Source organism: Pseudophryne corroboree, chromosome 11, assembly GCF_028390025.1.
Source record: "Pseudophryne corroboree isolate aPseCor3 chromosome 11, aPseCor3.hap2, whole genome shotgun sequence".
Taxonomy (NCBI): domain Eukaryota; kingdom Metazoa; phylum Chordata; class Amphibia; order Anura; family Myobatrachidae; genus Pseudophryne; species Pseudophryne corroboree.
The window spans coordinates 134,755,589-134,770,409 of NC_086454.1; the positions used below are offsets into that span (position 1 = coordinate 134,755,589).

General features: G+C 49.3%; 1 protein-coding gene across 1 annotated transcript in view; it reads left to right on the plus strand.

Annotated features, from left to right (window-relative positions):
- The window catches only part of LOC134969114 (solute carrier family 22 member 6-B-like), a 248,678-nt gene that overhangs the window by 95,879 nt on the left and 137,978 nt on the right, over positions 1-14,821 (plus strand). The window contains exon 6 of the mRNA XM_063944834.1: positions 14,483-14,598. Coding sequence (XP_063800904.1) covers positions 14,483-14,598 — 116 coding nt within the window. The remainder of the gene's footprint in view (positions 1-14,482; positions 14,599-14,821) is intronic.

A 14,821-nucleotide genomic window follows, 5' to 3' on the forward strand; every position in this document is an offset into this window, starting at 1 on the left:
CACACAGCTCGCCTCTCCTGTGTCCCTCCTGCTGCATCATCTCCGGCGGCCGCGGGTCTATTAGGGGGAAGTGCCGGTTCGTGAGCCAATTAGAGCTCACGGACGGCACTTCCCCCTATTAGACCCGCGGCCGCCGGAGATGATGCAGCAGGAGGGACACAGGGAGGCGCGCTGTGTGCCCTCCGTGTCCCTCCAACATGCGGCGGAGGGAAGGAGACTGCAGACTGACATGCGGACGCTCGTCCGCATGTCAGTCTGCTGTAAATCAGTGGCGCCCCCGCAGCCCCTCGCCCCCAAGCCACCGCGAGGACTGCGGGGGCAGTAGTTACGCCACTGGCTTTCCACGGCCCCAAGGATTTTCACCAAGGTAATGGCGGAAATGATGGTGTTCCTGCGCAAGCAAGGGTCACAATTATCCCGTACTGGGACACTCTCCTCATAAAAGCGAGATCATGAGAGCTGTCCTGAACAGCGCCTCACTTTCACTGAAGTTGTTACAGCAACACGGCTGGATTCTCAATATCCCGAAGTCACAGTTGGTTCCTACGACTCGTCTGACCTTCCTGGGCATGATTCTGGATACAGACCAGAAAAGGGGTTATCTTCCAATAGAAAAAGCTCAGGAACTCATGACTCTGGTCAGGTACCTACTGAAGCCAAAACAGGAGTCAGTGCATCACTGCACTCGAGTCCTGGGAAAGATGGTGGCATCATACGAAGCCACTCCCTTCAGCAGGTTCCATGCGAGGACTTTCCAATGAGACCTACTGGACAAGTGGTCCGGGTCACATCTACAAATTCTTCAGTTGATCACCCTGTCCCCCAGAGCCAGGGTATCTCTCCTGTGGTGGCTGCAGAATGCTCACCTTCTAGAAGGCCGCAGGTTCGGCATTCAGGACTGGATCCTGGTGACCACGGACGCGAGCCTCCGAGGTTGGGGAGCAGTCACACAGGGAAGAAACTTCCAAGGTCTTTGGTCAAGTCAAGAGACTTGTCTTCACATCAACATCCTGGAACTGTGGGCCATATACAATGCCCTACGTCAAGCGGAGACCTTACTTCGCAACCAACCAGTTCTGATCCAGTCAGACAACATCACCGCAGTGGCTCATGTAAGCCGCCAAGGCGGCACAAGGAGCAGAGTGGCAATGGCGGAAGCCACCAGGATTCTTCGCTGGGCGGAAAATCATGTAAGCGCACTGTCAGCAGTGTTCATTCCGGGAGTGGACAACTGGGAAGCAGACTTCCTCAGCAGACACGACCTGCATCCAGGGGCGGATCCAGAAAAAAATTACAGGGGGGGGGGGGCGGCACCATAAGGGGCGTGGCTTCGTTGGAATGGGCGTGGCTTCGTTGGAATGGGCGTGGTATTGCAGGAAAAGACTACCTTATACCCCAGTTTTGCAACCTGCACGCCCAGACGTTGGCCACCACAGGAAAGAAAAATAATCCTGATTCATGCCCCTTACATTATTTGTCATTTTTCCTCCTTATAGTAATGCCCAGTATACATTATGCCACATACTGCAATTGCCCTTAGACATTATGCCACACACAATAATGCACATGACACAGTATGCACACACCGTAATGCCCCCGACACATTATGCCACACACCGTAATGCCCCCGACACATTATGCCACACACTATAATGCCTGTGACACATTATGACAGGAATTGCAATGCCCGTTATACATTATGCTACACACTGCACTGCCCCTGATTCATTATAGCACATACAATGTCTGTGACACATTATGACACACACTGCAATGTCCGTGATACATTATACCACACACTGCAATGCCCGATACATTATAGCACATACAATGCCTGTGACACATTATGCCACACACTGCAATGACCTTGAGATATTATACCACAATGCCCGTGATATAGTATACCATACACCGTAATGCCTGTGACACATACCGCAATGCCCGTTATACCCTATGCCACACACCGCAATGCCCGTTATATATTATGCCACACTGCAATGACCCTGAGACATTATACCACATACCACAATGCCCGTGATATAGTATACCACACACCGTAATGCCTGACACATTATGACACACACCGCAATGTCCGTGATACATTATGCCACACACTGCAATGACCCTGAGACATTATACCACATATCACAATGCCAGCAATATAGTATACCATACACCGTAATGCCTGTGACACATTATGACACACACCGCAATGTCCGTGATACATTATGCCACACACTGTAATGCCCATTACACATTAAGTCCTACAGTAAGGCTTCTAATTACTTTTCAAATACCTGCTCGTTGTCAGGGATTTCATGCACTGGGTGTCATGCTCGTTGCCAGGGGTTTCATGCTCTTGGTTCCATGCACGGTGCCAGGGGTTTTCATGCTCAGGGTGTCATGCTCGTTGCCAGGGGTTTCATGCACTGGGTGTCATGCCCGTTGCCAGGGGTTTCATGCACTGGGTGTCATGCTCGTTGCCAGAGGTTTCATGCACTGGGTGTCATGCTCGTTGCTAGGAGGTAGTCCTTGTTGCTAGGGCTGTGCTCCCAGTGCCACATATGTCTCCAGTGCCAGATATTCCCCCATGGTGCCAGGTACTCACATGCCCCCAGTGCCAAATATAGGCGCCCCCCCCCCCATGTGCCAGGTACACATATACCCCCCCAGTGCCACATATGCCCCCAGTGCCAGATATTCCCCGACAGTGCCACATATGCCCCCAGTGCCAGATACCCCCCCCCCAGTGCTATATATGCCCCCAGTGCCACATATGCCCCAGTGCCAGATATTCCCCCCCAGTGCCACATATGCCCCCAGTGCCAGATATTCCCCCCCCCCAGTGCCACATATGCCCCCAGTGCCAGATATTCCCCGACAGTGCCACATATGCCCCCAGTGCCAGATATCCCCCCCCAGTGCTATATATGCCCCCAGTGCCACATATGCCCCAGTGCCAGATATTCCCCCCCAGTGCCACATATGCCCCCAGTGCCAGATATTCCCCCCCCCCAGTGCCACATATGCCCCCAGTGCCAGATATTCCCCCCAGTGCCATATATGTCCCCAGTGCCAGATATTCTCCCCCCCCCCGCCAAATATGCCCCCAGTGCCAGATATTCCCCCCCAGTGCCAGATATGCCCCCTCAGTGCGTCCCCCCCCCCTTCCTCCGCCGCCGCCGCTCCCCCCGCTCCCCTGCTGTTAGGAGGGACACGGAGGGCACAGTGCACGCCTCCCTGTGTCCCTCCTGTGTCTCCGGCGGCCGCGGGTCACTCTAATAAAGGAAGTGCTCACGAACGGCACTTCCTTTATGAGACCCGCGGCCGCCGGAGACCCAGGAGGGACACAGGGAGGCGTGCACTGTGCCCTCCGTGTCCCTCCTAACAGCAGCGGAGGAAACGAGACCGCAGACTGACATGCGGACGCTCGTCCGCATGTCAGTCTGCACTAAATCAGTGGCGCCCCCGCAGCCCCTCGCCCCCAAGCCACCGCGAGGGCTGCGGCGTGCGCACAAAATAAAATAAAAATACAAAAATCAACTAAAAATGACAGGGGGGGCACGTGCCTTGGTGCCCCCCCCCCCCCCCTAAATCCGCCACTGCCTGCATCCAGGAGAGTGGGGACTTCATCAGGAAATCTTCGCACAGATTGCAAGTCAGTGGGGACTGCCCCAGATAGACATGACAAAACAAAAAGCTACAGAGGTATTGCGCCAGATCAAAAGACCCTCAGGCGGTAGCTGTAGACGCCCTAGTGACACCGTGGGTGTTCCAGTCGGTCTATGTGGTTCCTCCTCTTCCTCTCATACCCAAGGTGCTGAGAAGAATACGAAAAAGAGGAGTGAGAACAATTCTCATTGTTCCAGATTGGCCACAAAGGACCTGGTATCCGGATCTGCTAGAAATGCTCACAGAAGATCCGTGGCCGCTTCCTCTACGACAGGACCTGTTGCAACAGGGGCCCTGTCTGTTCCAAGACTTACCGCGGCTGCGTTTGACGACATGGCGGTTGAACGCAGGATCCTAGCGGAAAAAGGCATTCCGGATGAGGTCATTCCTACGCTGATAAAGGCTAGGAAGGACGTGACAGCTAAACATTATCACCGTACATGGTGAAAATATGTTTCTTGGTGTGAGGCCAGGAATGCTCCTACCGAAGAATTCCATCTGGCCCGTTTCCTTCACTTCCTACAGACTGGAATGAATTTGGGCTTAAAATTAGGCTCCGTTAAGGTTCAGATTTCGGCCTTATCCATTTTCTTTCAAAAAGAATTGGCTTCTCTCCCAGAAGTACAGACTTTTGTGAAGGGAGTGCTGCATATTCAGTCTCCTTTTATACCTCAGGGACCTTAACGTGGTGTTGAGTTTCCTTAAGTCGCACTGGTTTGAACCACTTCAAAGGGTGGAGTTAAAATATCTCACTTGGAAGGTGGTCATGTATAGCCTTGGCTTCGGCTAGGCGAGTGTCGGAATTGGCGGCTTTGTCTCATAAAAGCCCATATCTGGTTTTCCATATGGATAGAGCAGAATTGCGGACCCGTCCTCAATTCTTGCCTAAGGTGGTGTCATCTTTTCATATGAAACAACCTATTGTGGTGCCTGTGGCTACGCGAGACTTGGAGAATTCCGAGTCCCTTGATGTAGTCAGGGCTTTGAAAATTTACGTGGCCAAAACGGCTAGAGTCAGATAAACAGAAGCACTGTTTGTCCTATATGCAGCCAACAAGGTTGGCGCCCCTGCTTCAAAGCAGACTATTGCTCGCTGGATCTGTAACACGATTCAGCAGGCGCATTCTACGGCTGGATTGCCGTTACCAAAATCGGTCAAGGCCCATTCCACTAGGAAGGAGGGCTCGTCTTGGGCGAATGCCCGAGGGGTCTCGGCACTACAACTATGCCGAGCTGCTACTTGGTCGGGTTCAAACACCTTTGCAATGTTCTATAAGTTTGATACCCTGGCTGAGGAGGACCTCCTGTTTGCTCAATCGGTGCTGCAGAGTCATCCGCACTCTCCCGCCCGTTTTGGAGCTTTGGTATAATCCCCATGGTCCTTACAGAGTCCCCAGCATCCTCTAGGACGTAAGAGAAAATAAGATTTTAAACCTACCGGTAAATCTTTTTCTCGTAGTCCGTAGAGGATGCTGGGCACCCGTCCCAAGTGCGGACTATTTCTGCAAGATTTGTATATAGTTTTGCTTACATAAGGGTTATGTTATAGTTTTCATCGGTTTTGGACTGATGCTAAGTTGTTTTCATACTGTTAACTGGTTAGTATATACACAAGTTATACGGTGTGATTAGTGTGGCTGGTATGAATCTTGCCCTTGGTTTAACAAAAATCCTTTCCTCGTACTGTCCGTCTCCTCTGGGCACAGTTTCTCTAACTGAGGTCTGGAGGAGGGGCATAGAGGGAGGAGCCAGTGCACACCCATACCTAAAGTCTTTCTTAAAGTGCCCATGTCTCCTGCGGAGCCCGTCTATCCCCATGGTCATTACGGAGTCCCCAGCATCCTCTACGGACTACGAGAAAAAGATTTACCGGTAGGTTTAAAATCTTATTTTTTATGGTTTTTAGATGCATGTAACATGATTTTGAGACAGATTGAATGTGGGGAACAAAGGACAGATCAGGGTCAAGGATGACACCTAGGCAGCGAGCTTGTGGGGTACGGTTGATTGTCGAGTTTTCAACAGTGATAGAGATATCAGATACGATAAGATATTGGCCGGTGGAAAATATAACTCTGTTTTTGAAATATTAAATTTGAGGTTGCGAGATGTCATCGAAGATGAAATGGCAGAAAGGCAATCAGTGACACGTTCCAATACAGATGGTGACAAATCTGGGGAAAATAGGTAGATTTGAGTATTATCTGCGTACAGATGATACTGAAATCCAAAAGAGCTGATTAGTTTATCAAGAGATGAGGTATAGTTTGAGAAAAGCAATGGATCCAAGACTGAGCCTTGCGGTACTCCAACTGAAAGAGGTAGCGAAGAGGCTTGTGTCTTTAAGACATAAGGATTGTAGTGTTTGTATGAGAAGAGAGTGGTCAACAGTGTCAAAGGCAGCAGATAGATCTAGAAGAATAAGAAGTGATTATTGGCCTTTAGACTTCGTAGTGACCAAATCATTAACCATTTTAGTCGTTGCTTTCTCTGTGGAGTGTTGGGAACGGAAGCCTGACTGAAGTGGGTCCAATAAGTTGTGTTACTTGGTTAAGTTATGTTGGTTCAGCGGTTGCTGTTCCTGTTTCAAGTTTGGTTAGCTTGGCTTTCCTCTTGTTGTGTGTGCTGGTTCGGAATCTCACCACTATCCTTATCTATCCTTCTCTCGAAGTATGTCCATCTCCTCGGGCACAGTTTCCTAGACTGAGTCTGGTAGGAGGTGCATAGAGGGAGGAGCCAGTGCACACTATCAAATTCTTAAAGTGCCCAAGGCTCCTAGTGGACTCGTCTATACCCCATGGTACTAAATGGATTCCCAGTATTCCCCTTGGGGGAAGTAGCAACCAACTTCTCAATTAGTTAATGGTTCTGCTTCCGCTGACAGGACACTATTAGCTCCTGAAGGGTACTGAACACAGCCCAAGCCTGGCCAGCGTTCACTCCCACAGCACTGCCGCCCCCCCCCCCCCCCTAACAGAGCCAGAAGTCAGAAGGATGGTGAGTATATTACCGGAGTCCTGCAGAGGGGGGATCCTCCGGTCATCGTTGGCAGCATACAGGTACACGCGCAGCGGCGGGAAGCTGCGTGCCATGTCTCTCAGCACAAGGGTGTAGAGCGCGGGGCGGCGCGCTCTGAGGGCATGTTTTAAAACCTTACTCTCATTGGCAAAAAGGGTACATACATGTACAGCCGCTGATGTGTCATCCCCAGCCAGTATAAATATTACATTGCTGAGGCTGAAGGGCGGGGCTTCTCCTCAGACTTGCCAGAACAATCACTGGGTGCCATTTTCTCCTGCAGAAACTCCAGTGTGAAGCTCCTGAACGCTGTTTCTCCTCATGACAACGCTGATACAAGTACAGGGTGTTATAGAAGGGGCAGAGAGTGTTCATTATAATTAGGTCTGTGGGCCTATTATTGGTATATGCGCTGTAAGTGGGTAATATTTCCACAATTCACAATAAGGCGCAGAGTGTGGACTGGCAAATCTCTCTGTGTCTCTCTGACAGACTTTAGTGTGGGTCTGTCCCCGATAGCTCCCCTGTGTGATAGGGGTGTGTGTGTGTGTGTGTGTGTGTGTGTGTGTGTGTGTGTACAAGTGTGTAACATGTCAGACATTGGGGAGGGTTCTTCCCAGGAAGAATCCATTTTAGATGCACAAGAGGGTAATGTGGTGGCCTTCCTTCTCAGAAGGAGCCGGAGTGGGTGAGAATGTTGCAAAAGAATATGTCAATGCTTGCAAAGAAATTCTCTGAGTCTGAACAACAGACTAAATATTGGAGGTAGTCTGTGGAGGATGCACTGTTTACTGAGCCCTCCATATCATCCACTCGGGTCCCATCCAGTTCCCAGAAAAGGTCTCTGGCCCAGATAATGCAAGGGGACACAGACACAGATTCCGACTCTGACGTCGACACTGGGGATTTGAGAGGGATAGACCCCAAATTAGCCAAAAGCATACAATGTGTGATAGTTGCTATAAAGGAAGTGTTGGAGTTTCCTGAAACAACACTGGTCCCAGAGGAAAAGGACTATTTTAAATTAAATAAAAAGCAGGTTGTGACTTTTCCTCCTTCAAAGGATTTGAATGCGTTCTTTGAAGAATCCTGGGCTAACCCTGAGAAGAAATTTACCCTTCCCAGAAGGATACATGAGGAAGGCAGGCACAAATGAGAGACACCCCCCATTGATAGACACCTAAGTTTCTCGGCTGTCTAAGAAAATAGTTTTGCCTGCCCCTGGTACAGCCTCTTTAAAAGATCCAGCTGACTGTAAATTACAAACAACCCTAAAATCCATATATACGGCTAACAGAACGGTGCTCAGGCCCACCATTGCTTGTGCGTGGGTAGGTAACGCTGTGGAAAAATGGTCTGACAATTTGCTTGTTAACATAGACACAGTTGACAGGGATGAAATAGTCCTAACTCTCGGCCATATCAAAGATGCTGCAGGTTACTTAGTGGAAGCTATGAAGGATATTGGGTTGCTGAGTTCAAGATCCTCCGCTATGGCGATTTCAGCCCGCAGGGCGCTGTGGATCCGCCAATGGAATGCTGATGCAGAATCAAAAAAGAATATTGAGGTGCATCCTTACAATGGAGAAGCCCTCTTTGGAGACAAGCTGGATGCCATGATTTCAACAACTACATCAGGCAAGTCAGCATTTCTGCCTTCCGCAGCTGCTCCACCTAGGAAAGGATTTCATTCTCATACGATGCAATCCTTTTGGCCCAACAAGTCCAAAAAGGCAAAGGGTACCCCCTTCTTCGCAGGAAGAGGGCGAGGAAGAGGTAAAAAAATCTACAACACCATCAGGCTCGCAGGAGCAGAAGTCAACAGCTACTTCTGCTAAAACCTCAGCATGACCCTGGGGCTCCCCTGCGGGAGTACGGTCGGGTGGGGGCACGTCTACTGTCTTTCAGCCAGGTCTGGGTTCACTCAGATTTGGATCCTTGGGTATTGCAGATAGTATCCCAAGGGTACAAATTGGAATTTCAGGACCTTCCCCCATGCCGATTTATCAAATCAGCCTTACCAGCTTCTGTTCAGGACAGAGCAAAAGTGCTGAACGCAATACAGAAATTATGTCAAGACAACGTAATTTCCTTAGATCCTGTGTCACAACAGGACAAAAAGGGTATTATTCAAGCTTGTTTGTAGTGCCGAAACCGGATGGCTCGGTCAGAACGATTTTAAACCTAAAGACTCTGAACCTTTATTTGAAAAGGTTCAAATTCAAGATGGAAGCCCTGATAGTGGTGATCTCCAGCTTGGAGGAAAAGGAATTTCTGGTATTGATGGACATCAAAGATGCTTATTTACATGTTCCCATCTATCCGCCGCATCAGGCATACCTGAGGTTTGCGGTGCAGGACTGCCACTACCAGTTCCAAACATTGCCTTTCGGGCTCTCCACGGCTCCGAGAATATTCACCAAGGTGATGGCGGAGATGATGGTTCTTCGCAAGAAAGGAGTCAAACTCAGCCCATACTTGGACGATCTCCTCATAAAATCGAGATCCAGGGAGAAACTAGTGCAGAACATTGCACTTTCCCTGACGATGCTTCAACAGCACGGTTGGATCATAAACCTTCCAAAATCACAATTGGAACCCAAAATGAGGTTATCATTTCTGGGAATGATATTGGACACGGAAGCACAGAAAGTATTCCTACCAGTGGAAAAGGCTCTGGAGAGCCAGAGGATGGTCAAACAAGTTTTAAAACCAGAATGCGTATCGATTCATCAGCGCATCCGCCTGCTGGGGAAGATGGTAGCGGCCTACGAGGCTCTACAATTTGGCCGTTTCCACGCCAGGGTGTTCCAATGGGACCTACTGGACAAGTGGTCCGGATCGCACTTACACATACACTGGAGGATAATCCTGTCAACAAAAGCCAGTATTTCACTCTTGTAGTGGCTTCAAAGTCTCACCTCCTGGAGGGACGCAGGTTCGGGATTCAGACTTGGATCCTGGTGACCACAGATGCAAGCCTCCAAGTTTGGGGAGCAGTCACGCAAGGGGAAAGCTTCCAAGGATGATGGTCAAGTCAAGAAGTACTCCTTCACATAAACATTCTGGAATTGAGAGCTGTGTACAACAGCCTTCATCAATTGGCACACCTGCTTCAAGGTCGTCCCATACAGACCCAGTCAGACAATGTAACGGCAGTAGCTTACATTAACCGTCAGGGTGGAACAAAAAGCAGAGCGGCAATGGCAGAGGTGACAAAGATACTCCTCTGGGCAGAAAGACATGCAAAAGCTCTGTCGGCAATTTTTATTCCGGGAGTGGACAACTGGGAAGCAGACTTCCTCAACAGACACGATCTCCATCCAGAAGAATGGGGCCTCCACCCAGAAGTCTTTGCAGAGGTAGCAGATCGTTGGGGCGTTCCTCAAGTAGATATGATGGCATCACGTCTCAACAGGAAGCTTCAGAAATATTGTTCCAGGTCGAGAGACCCACAAGCAATAGCAGTGGATGCACTGGTGACCCAGTGGGTGTTTCAGTCGGTGTATCTGTTCCCTCCACTTCCACTAATACCATAATTAAAATCCTATTATTTGCCACTTGCGAAACTGGTAAGCCTGATTTGAAGAATCTGTGAGGTGGGCGCTCCTGGAACTCCAGTCTGTAGCCCTGGAAAATAAGATCTACTGTATGACCCACGGATCCTGGCATGAACTTGTCCAGCTGTGACTGAAGAATTTTAGTCGGGTTCTCACCTGCCAGTCTTCCAAGCATTGTGGTCCACTGTCATGCTGAAGGCTTTGAGGAAGCAGAGCTTGACCTCTGTTCCTGAGAACCTGCTGTTGCTAGTTTGCGTGGATTACCTCTAGTGCTTCTCGTGGCTGTAGAAGAACCTCTGGTTTTGCCCCTAAACTTGGCCGTACGAAAGGACTGTAAATTGGAACCTGAGGAAGCCTTCCTGGCTGGGGGAGCTGCAGAAGGAATATATGTGGACTTAGCTGCAGTAGCGTTGGAGAGCCATTTGTCTAGTTCATCTCCAAATAAGGCCTCTCCTGTGAAGGGTAGGCCTTCCACGCCTTTTCTGGAGTCTGCGTCAGCAGTCCACTGGTGTAGCCATAAGCCCCTGCACGCTGACACTGCCATAGCAGTGGTGCGTGCATTAAGCAAGCCTATTTCCTTTATGGCTTCTACCATAAAGTTTGCAGAGTCCTGTATTTGTTAAGGAGTAAAATAATCTCCCCTTGAGGCAAGGTATCTAACCCCTCAATTAGGTTACCCGACCATTTGGCAATGGCTTTAGTAATCCACCCACATGCTATAGTGGGTCTCTGGGCCACCCCAGCAGCTGTATACAATTTGAGTGTGGTCTCAATTCTATGATCAGCCGTGTCTTTCAGGAAGGCTGCACCCGGGACAGGCAATACAATTTTTCATGACAGACTGGATACTGATGCATCCACTATCGGTGGATTTTCCCATTTTTTCCTATCCTGAGGCGGAAAAGGAAAAGATGATAGCAACCTTTTAGGGATTTGAAATTTCCTGTCAGGATTAACCCACGGTTCTTTAAACAGGGTATTTAGTTCTTTTGACACAGGAAAAGTGGCTGAGGATTTCTTTTTTATATTAAAATAAGATTCCTCACTCTCCTCTGTCACCTTATTGGGGATATTCAGAACTTCTCTGATAGCCTCTATGAAAGCCTCTATTCCCTGTGACATTGTTGCCTCCCCTACCTCTGAGTCCACCTCCCCCTCCTCCATGTCTGACCCTTCATCATCAGAGTCAGACTGCAGGATATGGACCAAAGTACGTTTTTGCGGACAAATGGCAGGGGACTGAGACGTGGTTTGGGTACTGAGTCTCTTTTCATAAACTCAGTTATCAATTGTCTTAAGTATTGCGTCTCTTTCTCATTGCGGGACAATTTAGTAGAAATATTGAAAACCATTCCCTTAATGAAGTCCAGCCATGCTGGCTCTGCCCTGCTAGCCTGGGAAGGTACACTACACTGAGTACACAGTAGTGAACCCCCTGGAGAAGAGGAACACTGTGCCTTACATGAAACACACTCTTTGCCTGACATACTGTAACAGTGACAGCACACATACACAGGAAAAGGTTAATGGACAATTAACCCACAAAGAGCCCTTCCAGGGATACACAGAGATACAGTAGTATGGAGCCAGCACACGGTGCCCTTACCACTAATGCCAAGCTTAGTCGCGTCGCAGACTAAGTACCTAGATTAGGGACTCAGTACACTAATAATCACTCCCCCCTGCTATGACCCCCTGTCACCGCTGAGGTAATCTGGAGTCTCTCCGGAGGAGCTGCGTGTCCCTGTCAGTGAGCGTCTGTGTCTGCTGCAGAGGGCAAATGGTGCTGGTGAGCTTCTGGATCCGCTCATAGTGAATCCCCGCCCCTTCAATGGTGCACGGTCTTCCCACTTTATTTTATACTGGCTTAGATAATTTTGTGCCTAAAATGGAGTCAGTCCCCTTTTAAGTCTGTAATGCCAGTCTGGGTACTGTGTACACATATAGTGTACTGAGACTCAGTTCGCCCCCTCAGAAGCCATGCGTATCCGTACCCTCATGCCGCCATACTGGCCAGCAACCCGCTAACCGGGTGCTGCCTCTATGAACTGTTGGGAAATCCCGGCGGAAAAATTCCAGATGGTCAGGATGCCGACAGCAGCATCCCAACAGTCAAAATCACGACGCATCAAGGTAAGTAATTCAACCCTATCCCTAACTCCTCCCCCCATAGCCTTACACTAACCTCCCCCATCCCTGCAGCCTAACCCTAACCCCAGTACTTACCTTTGAGATCCATTGGGATTCCACTGTCGGACCGCTACTGCCTCAAAAATGTAATCTACCTACTAGCTGCTGGTGGCACCGCTGGGCGGCACCCCTCCTCAGCTGGTGCCCCTGGTGAGTGCCGTCCTGGCCAATAGCATACCTCCCAACTGTCCCGATGTCAGCGGGACAGTCCCGTTATTCGGACACTGTCTCGCTGTCCCTCCTGCGGGTCGCAGTGTCCCGCGGGCGAAGGGGCAGTTGGGGGAACCAGTGATCACTGCTGCTCTGCTTTGCAAAGCAGCTGGTGATCACTGAATAGATGCCGTGCGCATGTGCACGGCATCTGAACAGTGCGGGGAGGAGAGGAAGGGGCTGGTCACACCCCCAAAACAGAAAAAAACGGGGATCGTAGCATGATGCCCCGCCCCTAGCCTGATGACCCGCCCTCTAATACAAGGACCCGTCCCCTTTCTGGCCGCACCTTCCGGCATGTCCCTCTTCACGGATTCAGAAAGTTGGGAGGTATGCAATAGGTAGCAGGGGTGTATCTATTTACTGGCCAGGATGACACTCACCAGGGGCGCCAGGCAAGGAGGGTGCACCATCCGGCTGTGCCATCCATGGCCAGGGGGTAGAACCAAGTGGTACTGTTAGACTTGGTGACTGTCTGTTACCAGTGTCCGGCAGCAGCGCACTGCACCTCGATTGTAATCAGACTCAACATAAACTACATCTCCCTGCAGCCATTGTTGCTGGGAGCTCCCGGCACCAAGGGCCGCTAGGAGCTGTAGTTTACTTTGAGTCTGATTGATCACTAGTGCTGAACTGTGCCGCTGGACACTGGTGCCTGCATTTGGCTAGGGCCGTGGACGGAGTGGAAGCACGGGGGTGGGACTACACGACACTCACTGCCAGGCAGCCTAACAGCATGGAGGAGAGGGAGAGAGAACAATGAGCTACTAAAGTACATGCAGTCAGCGTACCGTCTGTAATGTGGGGCGTAGGGGGGATACTATATAGTCTGTCTGTATGTGTGTCTGTGACTGAATTTATGTATGTGTGTGACTATGTATGAATGTATGTTTGTGTGTGTATAAGTATCTACTGTATTTATTTATGTTTTAGTGTGTGACTATGCATGTGAATAAGTGTGTAACTATGTACAGTATGTATGTGACTGTATTTGTATATACTGCATGTGTGACTGGACTGTATATCATATGTATGTGTTTTGTTTGTGACTATGTATGTATTAGTGTATATGTGTGTGCCTATGGGCTGGATCAGATATACTAATGGCAGATGTGGTTTGACCGCATTCCCCATATAAAATTAGGAATATATTTATTAGCACTGGTCCACATTTCCATTTTCTATTTGCATTCCCCATATGCCCTTTATAGACTGTGTTTTCTATAGGGGTATGACTGTGTGGCGTAACGTGAATAAGAGACACTACTGTGCATTGTAATGTGAGTAATGGACACTACTGTGCGGTGTAATGTGATACTGTGTGGCATAATTTGAATTGGAAGTACTATTGTACGGCCATGCCCCTTCCCCACAAGGCCACATTCCTTTTTTGACACGCCTCCCTTATTTCAAATATGTGTATGTGTGTATGTGTGTGTGCGTGGGAGGGCCTGCCCTTGACTTTGCCAGGGCCGCTCGGACCCCTAGATACACCCCTGATAGGTAGATACGCCCCTGTTTTAGGTTTAGTGGTGCTTCAACATTCTGTCTCCACAATGCTTTTACTGTAACTTACATCACTTTGGCATTTGATTCAAATCATAAAAATATGCCTAGTTTGTTTAGACAAAGATTACCTTTCATAAACCCATTCTACAGTTTGCCCTGTCATCCACATGTATGGGAGTGTGCGGCGTCAGTACGATCTGTCACATTTCCCTGATTCTGTTTTGTGTGGTCTGTAACAAGAAAGGATGCTTCATCTGCATGTAACCAGTGAAAAGATCATTCATCACTTGACACTGAACACTCATTTTTATTTGCTTCTCCAGATGTTGATGCTTGAGGCCCAGAAAAACTCTTCTTCAGTGACTTCCAAATCGTCACCTCTTGACTTATTTCGTACCCCTGCCATGCGTAATGTGACCATCAGGCTTTCTCTGATATGGTGATAAACATTTGTCCTTTAGCATGCCTATCTACCAACCTCCTACTTTATCTTGATCAGTCTACAATGGATTCTCTTTGGACCTAATTCAGATGTGGCTGAAGCTGCTCCCTGCGCTGCAAAGTACCGATTATCAGCACTTAGCACATGCGCAGGACCCATTCTGCGTGTGCACGAACGTGTCCTGAGACACAGGACGGCAGCAGACTGTCAGTGATTGACA